Source organism: Lissotriton helveticus, chromosome 9 (assembly GCF_964261635.1).
Source record: "Lissotriton helveticus chromosome 9, aLisHel1.1, whole genome shotgun sequence".
Lineage (NCBI taxonomy): Eukaryota > Metazoa > Chordata > Amphibia > Caudata > Salamandridae > Lissotriton > Lissotriton helveticus.
The window spans coordinates 1,194,881,160-1,194,897,498 of NC_136070.1; the positions used below are offsets into that span (position 1 = coordinate 1,194,881,160).

General features: G+C 42.7%; 1 protein-coding gene across 1 annotated transcript in view; it reads left to right on the forward strand.

Moving 5' to 3' along the window:
• ITPR1 (inositol 1,4,5-trisphosphate receptor type 1) overlaps positions 1 to 16,339 on the forward strand; it is a 1,533,308-nt gene that overhangs the window by 484,243 nt on the left and 1,032,726 nt on the right. Inside the window, exon 7 of the mRNA XM_078661662.1 lies at positions 14,871 to 14,969. Coding sequence (XP_078517788.1) covers positions 14,871 to 14,969 — 99 coding nt within the window. The remainder of the gene's footprint in view (positions 1 to 14,870; positions 14,970 to 16,339) is intronic.

Genomic DNA, 16,339 nt, shown 5'->3' on the forward strand with positions numbered 1-16,339 from the left:
ATGCATGGCATGCCGGAACCTTATATGCCATATAGAGTTGTTGAGTGCGTTTTTCTATACTCATTATTATTATGTATTTTCTTAGGAGTTTCTTGATTGAAGAAAAGCTGGTAAATTAATCACTCTTTTAGCATATGCTTTAAGATAAAATGATCATATATTGATGAAGAGGGTACTAATTATATTTGACTAACCAAAGAGGCCTGGTAGTATGTGGGAACGTGGGGTAGTGCTAGTCCCCTTGCTCAGTGTCTAATTGAAGAATAGATGGTTTTTCCCAAGCTTGCTTCTTAGCCCAAACACATTCTCTGATGACTTAATCCAGTTCCTCAAAATAGTTAAGTGGTACTTTCAGAGGAAGGTTCCGAAACATGGATACCAACAAGGGGAGTAGTGACATTTTGACTAATGAAACTTGACCCACTAATGTCAGACACTTGAAAGGGTCATATTTTGGGCCCAGTTTTTTCAAATGACAAACTGCTCCACACTGAATTCCCAATGCCATGGTCTGACCATTACCTAATTCCGTTGATCTAGAATACCTCATATCAGAGTGGGGACGCAAAGGGACAAATTGTGGGTTCGCCTCTGGCATAATTTTCGACCGAGGCTTGTTTCGAGACGATGGAGAGATCCAGACCAGTGGAAGAAACCAATACAACTATAGCCTCTGATAACTACCACCATTGGATCAAATTTGCATTGTATGTTACGATGCCACATAAATGGATCACAGAAAAATTAAAGGAAAAACATACTCCATGGTACTCGCCTAAATTAAGAGAATTAAAACTGTACGAAATTAGAGATCATGGAGAAAAGATTACAATGCAGAAAAAAAGACACATAGAGAGGCCATAAAAAATTATCAATCAGAAATAAAGACAGCCCAAGCCTTATACTACGAAGAAAAAATAATCGCAGCTGCAAATGCACCCAGGGAAATACTCCACATCACAAAAAAACTGACCAAATACTGCACACCGAACCCCCCGTGCGAATTCCGCACAAGTACGATGCGATGTGTATAAAACATTACCTCAAAGCAGATGTATTTATAAGAGGGTGCAGAATCCAGATGTGAGCAGTAGCGCTCCCAGCCTGGTAGCGTTTCTAGGTTTGGACATGACCACACTATCTCAACTCTTTGCCGAGGTTAAATCGGGCTCCCCCTTGATCCGGCACCCCTCTAAATCTCCGGAAGGTAGAAGGAACTGTGCGCCCGGTCTTGATGGATGTTTAAATTCTTCGCTAGCGAGTGGACAGATACCGCTGACATGGAAATACGCCATGATAAAGGCGCTCCTGAAAAAGCTGACCGGTTTCTTTACCTCCGGCGACCAGTAAAATACTAGAAAAATATGTAAATATACTCCTCTCTGAGAACCTGGAGAACCACTCTTCTGCATCCCACCCGACAGGCTTCCGCCAAACCAAGGGACAAACAGCTTTGTTAGCAGTTGTGGAGCAATCCAGAAAGATTCTTGAATCTTGGATTAAATCTTTCCTGAAGGATAGAACTTTCCAGGTGTTCGAGGGAGAGTTTACTTCAAAATGTTTACAGCTCTTGTGCGAAGTCCCCCAGGGCTCGTCATTGAGTCCCACTCTACTCTTTTTAATATATACCTTAAACCACTGGCCGAATTAGGCATTCCTTATGGGATTCAAATTGTCACATAGACGGATGATACACAATTGGTGGTAGCCCTAAAGCACCCTACGAAGTCACCAATTAATATTGAAGCATGTATGTAAGCGGTGGCCTTGTGGATGGATCAGTCTTGTCTCAAACTTAAGGGTATGCAAGACGGAATCCCTTCTATCAGCGGGAGCACTCGGCTTTCGGAGGCAACCTGGTCCCGACAGCAGCGGCGTCCATTTGAAATTATCTGCTTTTAAACACAATAACTCCACTGAGTTGGAACACAGAGTCCTCGTAATTAAGGAAAACGACAATTCTTTTAAAGTTCTATATTCAAGCCCACTGCAAGATTTTTATATCAACCGAGAACCACGATGAGCAACCCACAGTAGAGGATCGCCACTAGAAATTCCATTCCTGGTCCTCCAATATATCCCCAAAGAGAAGTGCGATAAATGACTCCCACAGGAGGATTGTCGTCATAATTTACCTAAATAGAACCGTCCGAATTTTAACAACTTTCACAAATACGTCGTACCTCAGAGAATAATAAGACTCTCAAGGACTTTATCAATAGGGAAATTGTACAGACCCCTCAAATACGACAGACAACCAAAGAATGTCTTGATAAAGGTGGACTACAGTTACACGAAACCACCGAAACGCGTCGACGCAACTGTATAGTACAATTAAAACCTACACCATTAATGTTTATATCTAACAATCTCTAGTGATAAAACAGTGGTGTATACAACTGGGATTTCTTTTAATGTACAACTTGTATTTTACCATTTGTGTGTTTTACAAACCTTTGTCTGTCTTTTGTTTTGTGCAGGTCACAAGACAAACGTTATTATTCCAAATATTTTTTTTTAGGCACCATCTGTATAAAATGTGTTAATGAATTGTTTTTAATCATACTTTGAGTTTAATAAATCTGTTAATCCTTTCACTTCTGTGCCTCTATGAGTTCTTATAGATAGAATGTTCTTTGAAGCTAAGTTTTAGCTTGTGTTGTAATCATCTTCAAGGGAATTATCTCTTTTTCAAACTTAAGGGAGACAAGACGGAGCTAATCATTTTAAGTAACCACCCTGGGGTGGATTTAGAGGCAACAGGAATAAGCTGGCCCAAATGCCTTGGTCCTCCAAATCCCAAAGAGCAGATATGAAGTTTAGGAGTATGGTTATATCAAGCTCTGAACTTCAATAGCCAAGCAAGTAAGCTAGCTGCCACATGCTTTGGAATTATCAGAGTGTTAAGGAAAATCCTTCCACTTCTCCCAGTCCAGGCTCGAAGAGTGATAGTACAGGCATTGGTACTCACGGCTGAACTATGGGAACTCCCTTTACTTAGGCACCACAAAAGCCACTATAAAGAAAATACAGGTGGTACAAAACTGGCCGGTAGGCTTCTCTCACCTGACCCCCAAGGTGAGTCAGTGAAGCCTGTGCTAAAAAACTTCAACGGCTGCCAATTACAGAGCGGATCAAGTTTTAAGCTTTGTGTATGGCTCATAAAACTCTGGTGGCTTTTTACCAACCCACACGACGCTTCCGGTCTGCAGATACATTTTTGGCAGTGGTCCCAAAAATTGAGTACGATCTGGGGGCCACATGTTCTCCTATAATGCATCTAAGCTCTGGAACGCCCTCCCATTTCCATTATGTTCCGCCCCACACCATCTTACTTTTCATAAACAGTTGAAGACTTGGCTGTTTCAAATCTCGCCATAATCAGCCTGCCTTCTTACTTTTGTCACTGATAGCGCGGGAGTGCCTAAGGGTAGCCAGGCGCTCTAAACACTTATTAATAATATGACAAGAAGGGAAGTTTCCAGTGTAAATCTATGATATAGACATATACATACAGCTGTATACCCCCAGAAACATGCGGGAAACTGCTGTCATTCTTGTAGACAACAGCTTAACCACTGCTAAAGATAAATTCAGTTTTGAGAATCTGCCTGCACAAAGACTTCTGGGCAGGACTGGTCCCTCTGGACAACTCCTCAACCAAAAAGGGACCCCTCCCCTCAGCAAGGAATATGGTGGCTTCCTGCATACTGCTCCGTTTTCTTGGACAATCTCTGTCCCGCCCTGCTTCCTCGTGGTAACCAGCACTTGAGCATCCATTTGTATTACCGCTAGCCACCCATTTTCAGCTCCGGCTCCATGACCGAGGCTACACAGATGACAGCTGGCTCCCTGTTAGCTGCTGTGACCTGACGCGAGGTGGTGGAGCCTCACCTGTTTAGCGTCCAGGCATCGGGCTCACCGCCAACCCCAATGTGAGATCCTCTTGCCGATTGGCTGTTTTAGGTGGTGGGTATGAGAACTGAGCCTGTAGTCTTTCAGACTACAATTAGAGCACATACCTATTCGAGGGATGGAGAATGGAAACCTGGCTAATCTAAGGAAACCAGACTCTCACCCACCAATAATTGCATGCTTCATCATTGGGTTTCCTTCTTATTCAGTTCAAATTGTTTTCTTGTCTCATTTGGCACCTAATGAAAGACTTGTCGGCACGGTGGCAGTGTGCTCATGACCAGCTGAGCTCGTCATAACGGCCTCAACGCTCGCACGCGGGGCTAATTCCCCTGCTGTGCGAGCGTTCCACAGAAATTGGTGTGGCCGTGATGAGCTCAGCTAGTAATGAGCACACGGCCACCTTGCTGCGTGACAAGCTGAGCTCAACACGGGGGCGCTGTGCACCTCCCCCCAGCACAGCGCGGGAATTACCCCCACTGCGAAGGGGTTAACAGAAGTCGAGGGCTGTATAGGAGTGCGATCAGTCCAACACTTTACGGTCACTGTTTGCATGATCTGGCCATCTTAAGAAGAGCAAAACAGATTTGTGTCCTTATTGAGGACAAAAGGATTGCGAAGACTGAAGGCCTACAATTGCATGGAATCCTAAGTAATGTACGGTATGTGGAAAAGGAGTGCACGATAAGGATATATTGAAAGTTATCTTCCTGTTTTCTAACCATCAGTTAGGGATACCCTAAATGAGGGGTTCTGTGCCACATTGAGGGAAACAGTGGAATGCCTATGCAGATATTCTTCAAGGGGCTCACACTGGCTTTGTACCCATTATCCACATTTATGCATTTGAGACATAATAATCAGATGATCAAAGGGCTATTAACTACATTATGTACGTTTGCTATATCTTTTGTATTATTGGCATTACCATAATCGCCTTTAAATAAAATGTAAGATTTGTATTATACAGTTTGATTCAAGAATGGTTTTATCCCACAAAGGATTTTGAGCTAATGTGGAATGGGCTGGTGCTGTGTGGGGAGATCAAACTGAGTTTCCAGATTTCATTTTACGTTCTAGGACTGATAGGTTTGGACATTAAAATCCTGCTGTGATTTGCTGTTGTGCTGATCGGTTAATTGTTCAGTATTGAGGTCAGTGTGTCCTGTTTCAATCTGAGATTTAATTAAAGGATATTTAATCTCAAATGCATTATTTATATTTATTTTGATCTCTACAAAGTATCTCATGGCTGTCTTGAGTGATATTAATACACAAGATGTTTTCAAGCATTTAGCTTTCATCTCCCTTTTATGCTCTTTGCAAAACTATTGAGACTTCCTGGTCTTGCTAGTGTATTTCATTTTTGATTATGAACTGAAAGTGCTAATTGCTTGTTTACACTTGATAGGACTATTGATGCTAGCAAGGAAACGTGTGATGTTGGTGATACCCTTGACCCATTTCTATGTTCTTCTAAATCGGGGCGCTCAAACCTTTTTTGTCGTAAGACCTACTTATGTTCCATTGAAATTGTATCAAGCTACTAATGTTCCCAGTGTTGTAAAAGTGACCACATCAAAAAGAGTACATTGGTGGCCATGCCATTCAAGACTATCAGCAGTGATCACCTCAATGCATCAAGAAGCGTTGCCATCAGTAATATGAAAAATGCCTGATCAATTTGCAGTGCCTCTGCTGAGTAATACATAACAGCTGTAGCGTAGTGCCCCTGGCACCAAGGTAATAAGTCTCCCCAATGCTGAATGATTTATCACTCAAATGTTAACTTTAAATCTACATTGGATTTGAAAAATGCATGTGCACCCTAAAGGATATGCTGCCTCAGAAATAATATGTTTATCAGTACCCAAGTCAATGAATGGCATGTTTGAATTGGAAATTCGATTGGAAAATCAACCATTTTTCTCTAAACTAAAGCTAATGAGTTCTGAAAATACATACATTTTTATCTTTAATACACTTTTTCAATTGTAGTGTGTGTAGGCGTGTATAGGTATATTAATTCAATCAAGCAAAAGCTTCTAATTTAGTAAGCGGGGCTGCACACAGGAGAGCTACTTGTTGGAGAAACCTGTACTAGATTTGCCCTTTATAATCCGTTTAGAGAGGGAAACGGAATTCTGAAATGATTTTACCAGTCTACAGGAGCTCTGTTTTAAGAGAACCACATTTGGTGATTAGTTATTAGAGCTTTTGTGTATAGGGCGATGAACCCATTTCACCAGGATGGTCGTTGTGAAAGTGAGCAAACCTTTGTGTTTTTACTCCAGTGTAAGTTGAAATCCAGAAAGAATTAATATATTGTTTTGGGTTGGAGGTGGATTGAATTGTAATGCATTCCATCAGTTGATGCCAAATCATCAGCAGGTAGGCGATAAACAAGGCACTTTGATTGTTTCTCTGGATGATTGCCACTTGCCCCCCAATTTTTCAAACCTTGTCATGTCCAATTGAGTAGACTATGGCACAAGTAATGCCATTACTTTCAAGGTTTCATTCAGCAAGATTTCGTTTAGCAGTAGCAAGTAAGGATGTTTTGAACAAGCATTCTTATGACGCAGTGTTGTGCTGTAGAGTGGAAATTATGTAAATGACAATTTAACAGGGATAATTACCTATTTTAAGAAGGTGCTTATGTAATTTTAATATTTGTAACCTACCGTAGATCCTCAACTTCTCAATATCCTTGGGTGCTAGACTAAATCTGGCAACTTGCATCATAGCTTTTCTCTTCAGGGCGGTGGCTTTGGCTCAATCTCTTTGCAGAAAACGGCACAGGTGTCATGTCAATAGTGCCATATTGCTTCACCCCATGGCCTTGACATCAGTGACCTTTTTTCCTGTGCCCTCGGACCCGGATCCAGAGCTGCTAGCTGTGATTGCTTCTCTAAGTTTATTAAAGTTATCAGTGCAATAATTAGGTTTGTGCCTCCACAAAATAAGCCTGTTGCTGAATCATGACTCTCAGCCATGCAACCAAGTTTCATGCACACAAAGGCTATCAAGGAGCAGAGGCTGAAAATGTTATGGTCTGCATGTGACAAGCATCTGAATCCCCACTGCAAAGGTCGACCTTGGTTATGTTCCCTAGTCTTCACGCAAGAAAAACAGGACAAATCACAAGAGGGGGAGTTAAGACTGACACTCCTAAACTTTTCTTTCGAGTTTCCAAGGTAGGTCACCTCGGCACTCTATTCCTCCAGCAGTGTCCTCTTATGAGGAAGGACTACTTGAGGACATAACTGCCTGAAGAGCCCCTTCTGTCACCAACTCTGACTCTGGCTGTGGGCCTAGTTTGGGCTTACTGCGGACTTCCCCTTGCCTCTGTGATCAAAACAAACCCCTTTGTCGTCATAGTGCCAGTTCCTTCATGCCATGATGGCATTGTTTAGGAAAGTGGAGGTCACTCTAGTGCGCTTCCAGGTCCCATGGGACTGCCTGGGACTCCATTTGGATTTCCACTGGCCAGTCCACACTGCACTTTTCAGTCCCAAAGCAGCCCCTCATGGAAAGCTTCCAGAGCAGATATCCTCACTATTGACTTCTCCACTGGCACAGACAGCACTTCAGTGTGGCCCAAACGCTAATGGAGGAGGCCAGAAACCGAGGGGAATCACTACCTGAGGCCACACTGCGCCAATTAAACTTTAAAGGGTATATTTGGATCTTATTCAGACCATATCTAGATGCCTGAAGGGATCGATGATTATGATGATCAAACAAATTTGTGAGGAATGCTTGCCAATAGCCTAACCACTAGCAATCGGTTGGGGTAGTACCCCAAGCCATTGTTCTTAAGCCGACCATGCCATTTCACATCAGACCCCGCTGAATGCAGATCAGTTTTGCTCCTGCTCCAATAGCAACTATCCAGTCTGAACTGCCAAGTCCACTCTGAACCGGAACACAAGCAATCAAAGATTGGTTTCGGTGTGGTTGTGCCTGTTCACGGGTGCATCTTAGTTTGAGTGACATAATGAGCATGGGACACACAGCTAGGGATTACATCAAAGTGATAAGAATGCTTGCAGATAGTCTAACCACTGGCAATCGCTCTGGGTAGCATTCCAATCATTGTTCTTTAGCTACCTCAGATTAGACCCTGCCACATTCTAATCTGTTTTAGTGCTGCTTCAAGAGGAAGACTTTGGGCCCGATTCACAGACCTAACTAGACATAATCCTAAACTTACTATCATTTTGGTATTCACAGAAGGCACTTACTCATTTTGGTATTCACAGAAGGCACTTGCTCATTTCGGTGTTCACAGAAGTTATGAGTCTTAACTTTAGGACTCCTAAATGCCTTCTGTGAATAGCGAAAGTCTTAAAATTAGAATTTTTCTCAACTTTACTACTACTAAACTGAGAAAATCCTAATTTTAAGACTTTCGGTATTCACAGAAGGCATTTAGGAGTCCTAACTTTATTATTATTATACAAAATTTATAGCGCGCTCAGTTACCCAGGAGCATCCCGGCGCGAGACAGAACAAGGAGGAACCTCAGCTCAATCGCTACACTGGAAACAAATGAGCCTTCAGAAGTTTCCTAAAGAGTAAAATCTCGGGCTCTGAACGGATCTTAAGGGGCAGGGAATTCCATAGTCGCCACTTGCACTGAGAAACGCCTGCCCCCAGAGCGAGCCTTCTTTACTCTAGCTGACTGCAGACGATGTCCTTGATCCGAGCGCAAAGGACGTGTGGGCTTGTAAGGGCGTGCCATAGTGGAGAGAATGGGGGGGCCCTTACCATGTAACATTTTGTGGGCTGTACATAACGCTTTAAATTTCACCCGCTCCTTAACGGGGAGCCAGTGCAGCGTTTTCAGGGCCGGGGCAGCTGAATGTGTTCTGGGAACATCCAACAACAATCTGGCGGCTGCATTTTGTACTTGTTGGAGAGTTTTAAAAGTCGCTTCGGGAGCACCGAGAAACATCGCGTTCCCGTAGTCGAGCCTCGACAAGATTAAACCGCGAATCAGTAGCTTCCTTGCTGGATCAGGGAGCAGTGGCAACACCTTGCGAGCTGACCGCAATAGCCCAAAACAGACCCCCGCGGTCTTCCTGGCGTGGGTCCTAAAGGACAGATCTTCCTCCAACCAAACTCCCAAGGTCTTGATCTCCTTCTTGGGAGATGGTGGATCACCCAGAGACCGGGGCCAACAGCTAGCAATAATAGAGGGACTGGATTTGCCTAAGAGCATCAGCTCAGTTTTTTCTCCATTGAGCTTTAGGGCAGAGTGGGACATCCAACGATGGACATTTGCAAGGCAGTCATGCAAAACTTCAGGTTGTTCCACCAGCTGGGTGAGGCCTACCACCAGCTGAGTATCATCAGCATAGCTGATAATCTTTACTCCTGAAGGAGCGACCACTCTTTCAAGTGGAGTCATGTATATATTAAATAAGGTAGGGCTCAAAGATGAGCCCTGCGGGACTCCACATTGAAGAGGGAACAGGGTCGACTGCTCTGCCCCTTCCCAAATTTGGTAGAAGCGATCAGAAAGGAAGGATTCCAGCCATTTTAGGGCCGTCCCTGCCACACCCACCTCTGACAGGCGTTGGAGGAGCACCTGATGACTTACGGTGTCAAAGGCAGCACTCCAGTCCAGGAGGATCACTGCCACTGACCCTCCTGTATCAAGAATGCTCCTTGCTTCCTCCACTACTGCCAGTAGGGCTGTGTCCGTCCCCTGACCGGGACGGAAGCCAGTCTGGGAGTCTCCCAACAGGTGATGTGACTCTAGATGACAGGAGAGCTGGCGGTTAACCAACCTCTCTGCGACTTTTGAGAAGCCGGGCAGAAGTGAAATCGGCCTGAAGTTGGCCAGATTAGAGGAATCAAGTCCTGGTTTTTTCAATAGTGTTTTCACCACTGCCTTTTTCCATCTCTGGGGCACTATGCCCTGAGAGAGTGAAAGATTAATTAGGTCAGTACTTTACTACTACTAAATTGAGAAACATCCTAATTTTAAGACTTTCGTTATTCACAGAAGGCATTTAGGAGTCCTAAAGTTAGGACTCCTAACTTCTGTGAATACCAAAATGAGTAGGTGCATTCTGTGAATACGAAAATGGTAGTAAGTTTAGGATTTTGTCATAAGTTAGTTCTGTGAATTGGGCCCTTGATTTTTTGCAGATGACCGCAGTGAGGCAGCCAATTTGATGTCCCCTCTCGTCAGACACTGCTAATTCCTTGGCAAAGAATTTCTCTTTACATGTGTTGTGTGCAATTTCCAAAATTACGTCTCTTTGCATAACTATGCACCATGTGCTGTAAACATTTACAGTGAAGGGCACAGTTGGTGGTAATTTGCCGTTCAAATTTACAGCAAATGCACAGGAATTATGAAGATGTTTGCAATGCTCGTGTGTAAATGTCTTTTGCGAGAAAAAAAAAATGCATGCATTTTGTGCTAAGTTGTAGCACAGAATGACAGATGTGCACTTAACATAATATGGGCAATTATGTGTAATTTGACATAATTCCATGTAATTACGCAAAAGCAAATGACTTAAGTTTTACAGATCCCTACTTCAGACCCACCAAAAAGCAAAAGGTGCTGGTGTGGTGCCTGTTCAGAAGGTAAATATTCTGCGCTTAGAAGTACCCATTCAAAGAAGCTAGTTTCCCGCGATAATTACATTTTTGCTAACTATTGTTTCTATCTGCAGATTACTGATCCTGCCCATCTCCCTGTTCTGAAGGATGGCCTTATGCCACTGGCAATAAGGAACCAAGTTAGTTTGTTGCACTGCACTTTTATGCTTTATCTGTCATTCTCCTTTTCTGGCTGAAAGGGCTTGGGGAAAAAAGGATGAGGAACTCCTGTGAAAGCCGGTGTGCACCTATATGGCTCTAGTGATGTCACACGTCCGGTGCAGAGATGGAGCAAACACCATGTCCTGATGGACAAGAGCTGTGACAAGTTTCCTGATCCATTTGACTGAACTAGGGAATCAAAATCACCACTGGTAAAAATTCTAAAACCAGCCCCACTGCCTTGATCTATCAATCCATCGATTCTCTCTTCTACTCTTTGATTGCTTTCTCTCTACCTTTACCCCTCTCTTGAGCCACCTTGTACCTACTGTGATTAAGCTCATTGACCTGGCTAATGTAACAGGCAACAGGCGCAGCTTTCAGAAATAACATTTAATGACTCAAGCCCACTGGGGCAATGCCAGGTGGAATAAAATGCCTGTCCGGATCACCTTAGGATATTCATAAGGTTTGGAATCAGCAGCTAAATAAGCATCCACCAGAAAGATAGTTATCAAAGGTAGGTAACTTTTTATTTGCTCATTAAGCACTCAAATGTTGGAGTTGTTGGGTTTCTAACTTCTTACAAGCCTCATCAGTAGGTTTGAAGTTTGCATGGTTGTTTGGGCGAGTTTCGTGTAATATTGGAAATGGTTTTCATCTTGGTAGAATTAATTTCTAAGAATTAGTGCTCCATCCATTTATATTCAGCATCAAATTGGTCACCCTTCATGTTAGATGTGGCAACATTCGCCCAGCATTTGGGTGTGACTATACTTGAAAAATTGAATTCCAATTAAATGCATTAGCTTCTTTATTGGAACCATTCAGAAGTGGTCTGAGGAAATACTGTGCCCGGGGCGTATCACAGGTGCTTGCTTGAGCAGGTGCTTGAAAAAAGTGGTATGTAAAACAACTTCAGATTTTGGCAAGTGGGACCTAGTTGAATGATTCCATGGATCTTTGCTTATGCCCTGTGTCAAATGTTTATTTTGATAAAAGAAACCATAACAAAGTTATACAGTTTATAAACGTTAAAATAAATTTGGTCCCCAGGCTCTAGTTCCATGTGGATCGCGCTAACTATATTTTCCGTGTTTCATAAATGCCATTCCAGGAGATTAATTTAAGCAAAGGGTTAGAGCTACTGCATGAAGACAAACTCCAGCAATTTCGTCAGACTGATTTTTAGAATCTGTTTTGGGAGTCTTCTTAAAGGCTTTTCCATATAGGTGCAATAGAGGACATACCTATGGTTTGGTGGCTTGCGGATGAACCATTGAAAATATTGATACTTTGCGAGCACTGGAAATTTAAGAGCTAGTGCCGTGTTCACAAAGAATTCAGTTGAGCATGTACAGAAGGTTCTCTAGTTTTTGGTTTAAACCGAGAAAAGAAAGTGGTACATTTTATTCATCCGTCCGAATTTAGTATGTTGGAACAGTTTATAGTCTGAGTCAATACCTTGTGTGCGACAGGGTGCATTTTATTTTTTTGCAGTTAGTGCAACATGTTGAATCCAGTTTAAGTCACTACCCGCGTTTGAAAAACCTGCTCCTATGTGGGGAAATCTGGGAGAAGCAATTCTGCGGCCTGGAGAGGATAGAGGTGAAACTGAATGTTTTTGAGCCAACTTGTGATTTTGCCTGACCTTTTTATACCAACCTGTCCAAACAGGTCTCAACGCTGAGCTCTCCACATCTACCACATGGCTGTATAGGTTTGTTGACCACTGTTTAGGCATGCCCTCAAAGGTCCTGTTTGTGAACTTGGCTGAGGCCACCCACCACCCTAAGTCCCAGTCAGAGTTGGATGTTTTAACACACAAAAAACTGTAGACCTCTTGTTGAAGTGGCTGCTTCACTGGTTGTGACCTGCTCTCCGTACACAACTTCCAGGAAACAAATGTTTGGACTTCTAAAATGTTTTCTGTTAGGTGTTGGGGGAACTCTGTTCCCGCTTCTAAGTTGGGGATGTATGACAGTAACACGTCATTGAGGAATGGTATGGATCTTTCTCTGCTTCAAAGACTTCCAAGTGTGTGTTGAAGAATGAATGTGTTGGGGGCTTGTGGCTGTGATAAACTCCTGCCACCTCTCCCATGTAGACATATTTTGAACTTGAACTCACTTGTGAGTTGAGTACATTTCTCATTTTTCTACTAAGCCCGTTGTGGTCTCAAAGTTCATAGATTCTTTCAAAAGTAGTTTTTCTGCAACTCATCCAACTGATTCTAAATATCCGCAATGATATCTGCTCATACTATCCATGGTCTCAAGAAAACATAGCCCTAACAAACTTGTGCAGTTTGTTCCCAATATTCCCTCTCACCCATGCCTTCCACGCAAATGTTCTGGCTGTTGGCTAGACATTTAGCTTATGTCCATTAGTTCTGGTAAAGATTAGACAAAAGGATTTATAAGAGCAGAAATGTTTTACTTTACATTAGTGGAGATTTGTTCCATTTGTTCTACGTACATAGAACTTGCTTATCGCCCTTTACTCCATTCTTTCACACCACCCTTCAAGAGCCTTCGTTCTTACCACAGTATGGTGGCTAGAGTACAACATACTAATAAGAGTTGCTATATTTTGCCAACTGGGAAGTGGTTTGTGCATGCTCCATTAAGTGGACTGTGAGTTTGCTATAGTTTGTTAAAATGTAAATTAGCCCTCCATATCCTTCACATAGTGCAGTGTTGCTTGTGGGGTGTTGGTACGTTTCCCCTTAGGTGGTCAGTAAGGTCCCTATTTTCCTGGCTTAGTGGCACGAAACAGGGTATTTATCCTGGGATAGCCATCCAAGTGAAGAGTGCTTTGAGGAGTCTTCTGGATAATCTTAACTAGAAAGTGGCATGATGGATGACCTTATGACTGTAGACCTGTGGTAGTCACCTATCGGATTGCATCTATTTTGCTCAACCCAGGAGCCGAACGTCAAGGCCATGTTCACTACCAAGGCTTTGACAGGGGCATAAACAAAGGACCTCTGTCTTTGAAAGCAGGACAGGGATTGACCATGCCACAGTTAATGAAGTGGATCATCCAATCCTAAACCCTGTGTGTTTGTGGTGGGACTTCTATTAATTTAGTAAAAAACTGTATCGCTAAGACTAAAATAACCATGGTGGTGTTTCTTTACCACCCTCTGCTCCCAAATTATCATGCAATTGAATAATGTAGTAGTTTTCAAAGTGAATGAAGGTTTCATCATTGATCTGAATTGAATTTTATTTGCTTCTCTGCATGCGACACATTTTGCATCCGGGATGCTGCATGATGACTTAGCTACTGCCTCCGTCGATAAATGCAGGCTCCACAGGGTGCTTCATGAAATGTCAATCCTTCCAGGAACGCAACAATATGGAATTAGAAAGCAGCAAATTAAGAATTCAATCTGGCAGGCTGCCTCCTAGTTTACTGCTGATGGTTTGGTGTTTAGCTATACCGTCTGTGGAAAACAGAGTGTTCTATTAAAATGACTTCATATCTTTGTGTCCAATTGAAACTTAATGGGTTAGAGTGAAGGGAGCAGGCAGTAAGCAGATTGAGATACCTGCCATTGTCCTACCATCTTGATACAAAGATGTGTCTCGGCCCTGAGGAACCGGTGGTTGCATAGTGCAGGCCTCTTCAGGCTATAATTGCACTTAATGCGCATGCAACTAATTGTGGAATTCATTCATTATTAGACGACCAACCATACTATATTGCTTAAGAGGAGTAGTCTGGCTCAAGTTAGAAATATACAGTATGAATGTGCCAAATGGCTCCCCTGCTGCCATGAACTAATTTTTGCTCCCAAGCTGCTAGGACCTAATTTTTCTACATTGCTAGACCACTGTGTGAACTCTGCATGACCTAGTGATGATACATGCTGGACCGAGGTCAATATGAGGTAGTGCTCAAAAAGAGATTATGGAAACCTCCCCTGGGAGGTTGCTTATGTGTTATCAAGTGTCATTACTAACCTAGTAATCAGGACAGACCACTAAGCATTCAGTATGCCAGGAATTGTGTTTTTCACAGTGCATGTTACAGTAGCAATTGTAGTCAGACGGCAAACCTTCTTTCGCATTTTTAATACACCAGTTCAGCAAATTAAATTTGCTGAGTTTGGTGGTTGATTTTGCAATGTCTTTACTCTGGCTGTGATTTTCTCTCATCAGGTTGTGATTGGAGACAAAGTAGTTCTTAACCCTGTGAATGCTGGCCAACCTCTCCATGCAAGTAGTCACCAGCTGGTGGACAACCCGGGCTGTAACGAGGTGAGAGGAACATTTCACTGCTTAGACATTTGCTTTCATTCAGTTGGCATAAAAATGTTTGAGGATTTACCATTTTTATTATTTTCTCATGTTAGACATGCATGCTTTGAATTTGCAGCTTCAAATAGATTTACAATTCAAATATTTTTTAACGTTAGGAATGTCCACATCCATATGGAGTGCCTTTAAGATTTTGATGTTTTGTCCCTTTGTTTCATGGTTTAATTTTATCCTCGTCCTATACACCTTTGAGCAGCACACGGTCCAGAAGGTCCGCCTCAGGTCCAATCTTTAGCAGCATCACCCACACTGCCCATGTTATAAAGAAAGCTCCTTGGCCAGCATTACTATCCAGATCTGATCAATTCTTAGGCACCCCGCCCAACGCCTGCTTCATATAACCTCACTTTGACAACCCACTCCATCTGGTACCCCCTCTAAAACAATCTGCAGTATGCACCCTCCACCTCTTCTCCCCATTTAAACTTTTGTAGCTGTTCCTGCCTGACTTACCTGACCAGTTGGGGAGAGGATGTGGCCTTATGGCTAGAGCGACCGACCTAGACGCTGGAGAACCGGGTTCAAGGCTCGACTGGGATGCTCAACATCTTTTGATTCTGGGCAAATCACTTAATCTCCCCTTGCCTAAAAAAATGGATGTGTCCTTGTATAACGCAACTGGTTCTCATGTAAAGCGCTCTAATACCTGAAACCTTTGGATCATGTTCGCGCTATTTAAAACTCCAGGACTAAATTCGGAGTGAGGCACATTGACTGGGCACTTTAGCCTTGAGTTGTTTGTACTGAAAGCAGCTTCTGAAAATCTTCAGGTGATCTGTTTGATTGTGGGATCAAGTTTCAGTAATTTAGGTTGTCTCCTGTGAAATGTTTTTGTAGTCAAAAATGTATAGCAGTAACATTCAAATAATCGGGCGGATCAATCTGATTAAATTGGTGCAAACGGCACATGGTGCCTGGGCAATTTGGTACTTTCTAAATATTCAACAAATCTTAAACTTCTTGAATTTCTCAAATCTCCTAATAGCACCCCATCTGTTAACGTTATGGATTGTCAAGCTGTCGGTGTGGAGAAATTAAAGGACATATAATAAGTGCTTTGAAATATTTGCTCCGTTCTAGCAAGAACCCACCAAAACCTTTTAGGTCTGGCTCGACAAGCAGCTGCCTACATTTCCTGTTATCAGTACTTGAACTTATACAGTCGAGCATCCATTGGCTGTGCACCATAGGAGTCTTTCTGAACTCATGCTATTTGTGTTAAGATTTCTTTCTGCCTTACAATACAATGCATTAGGGATTAATTTTCATCAAAGTGCACTGAAACGTTATATATTTAATTTGTCATTCAT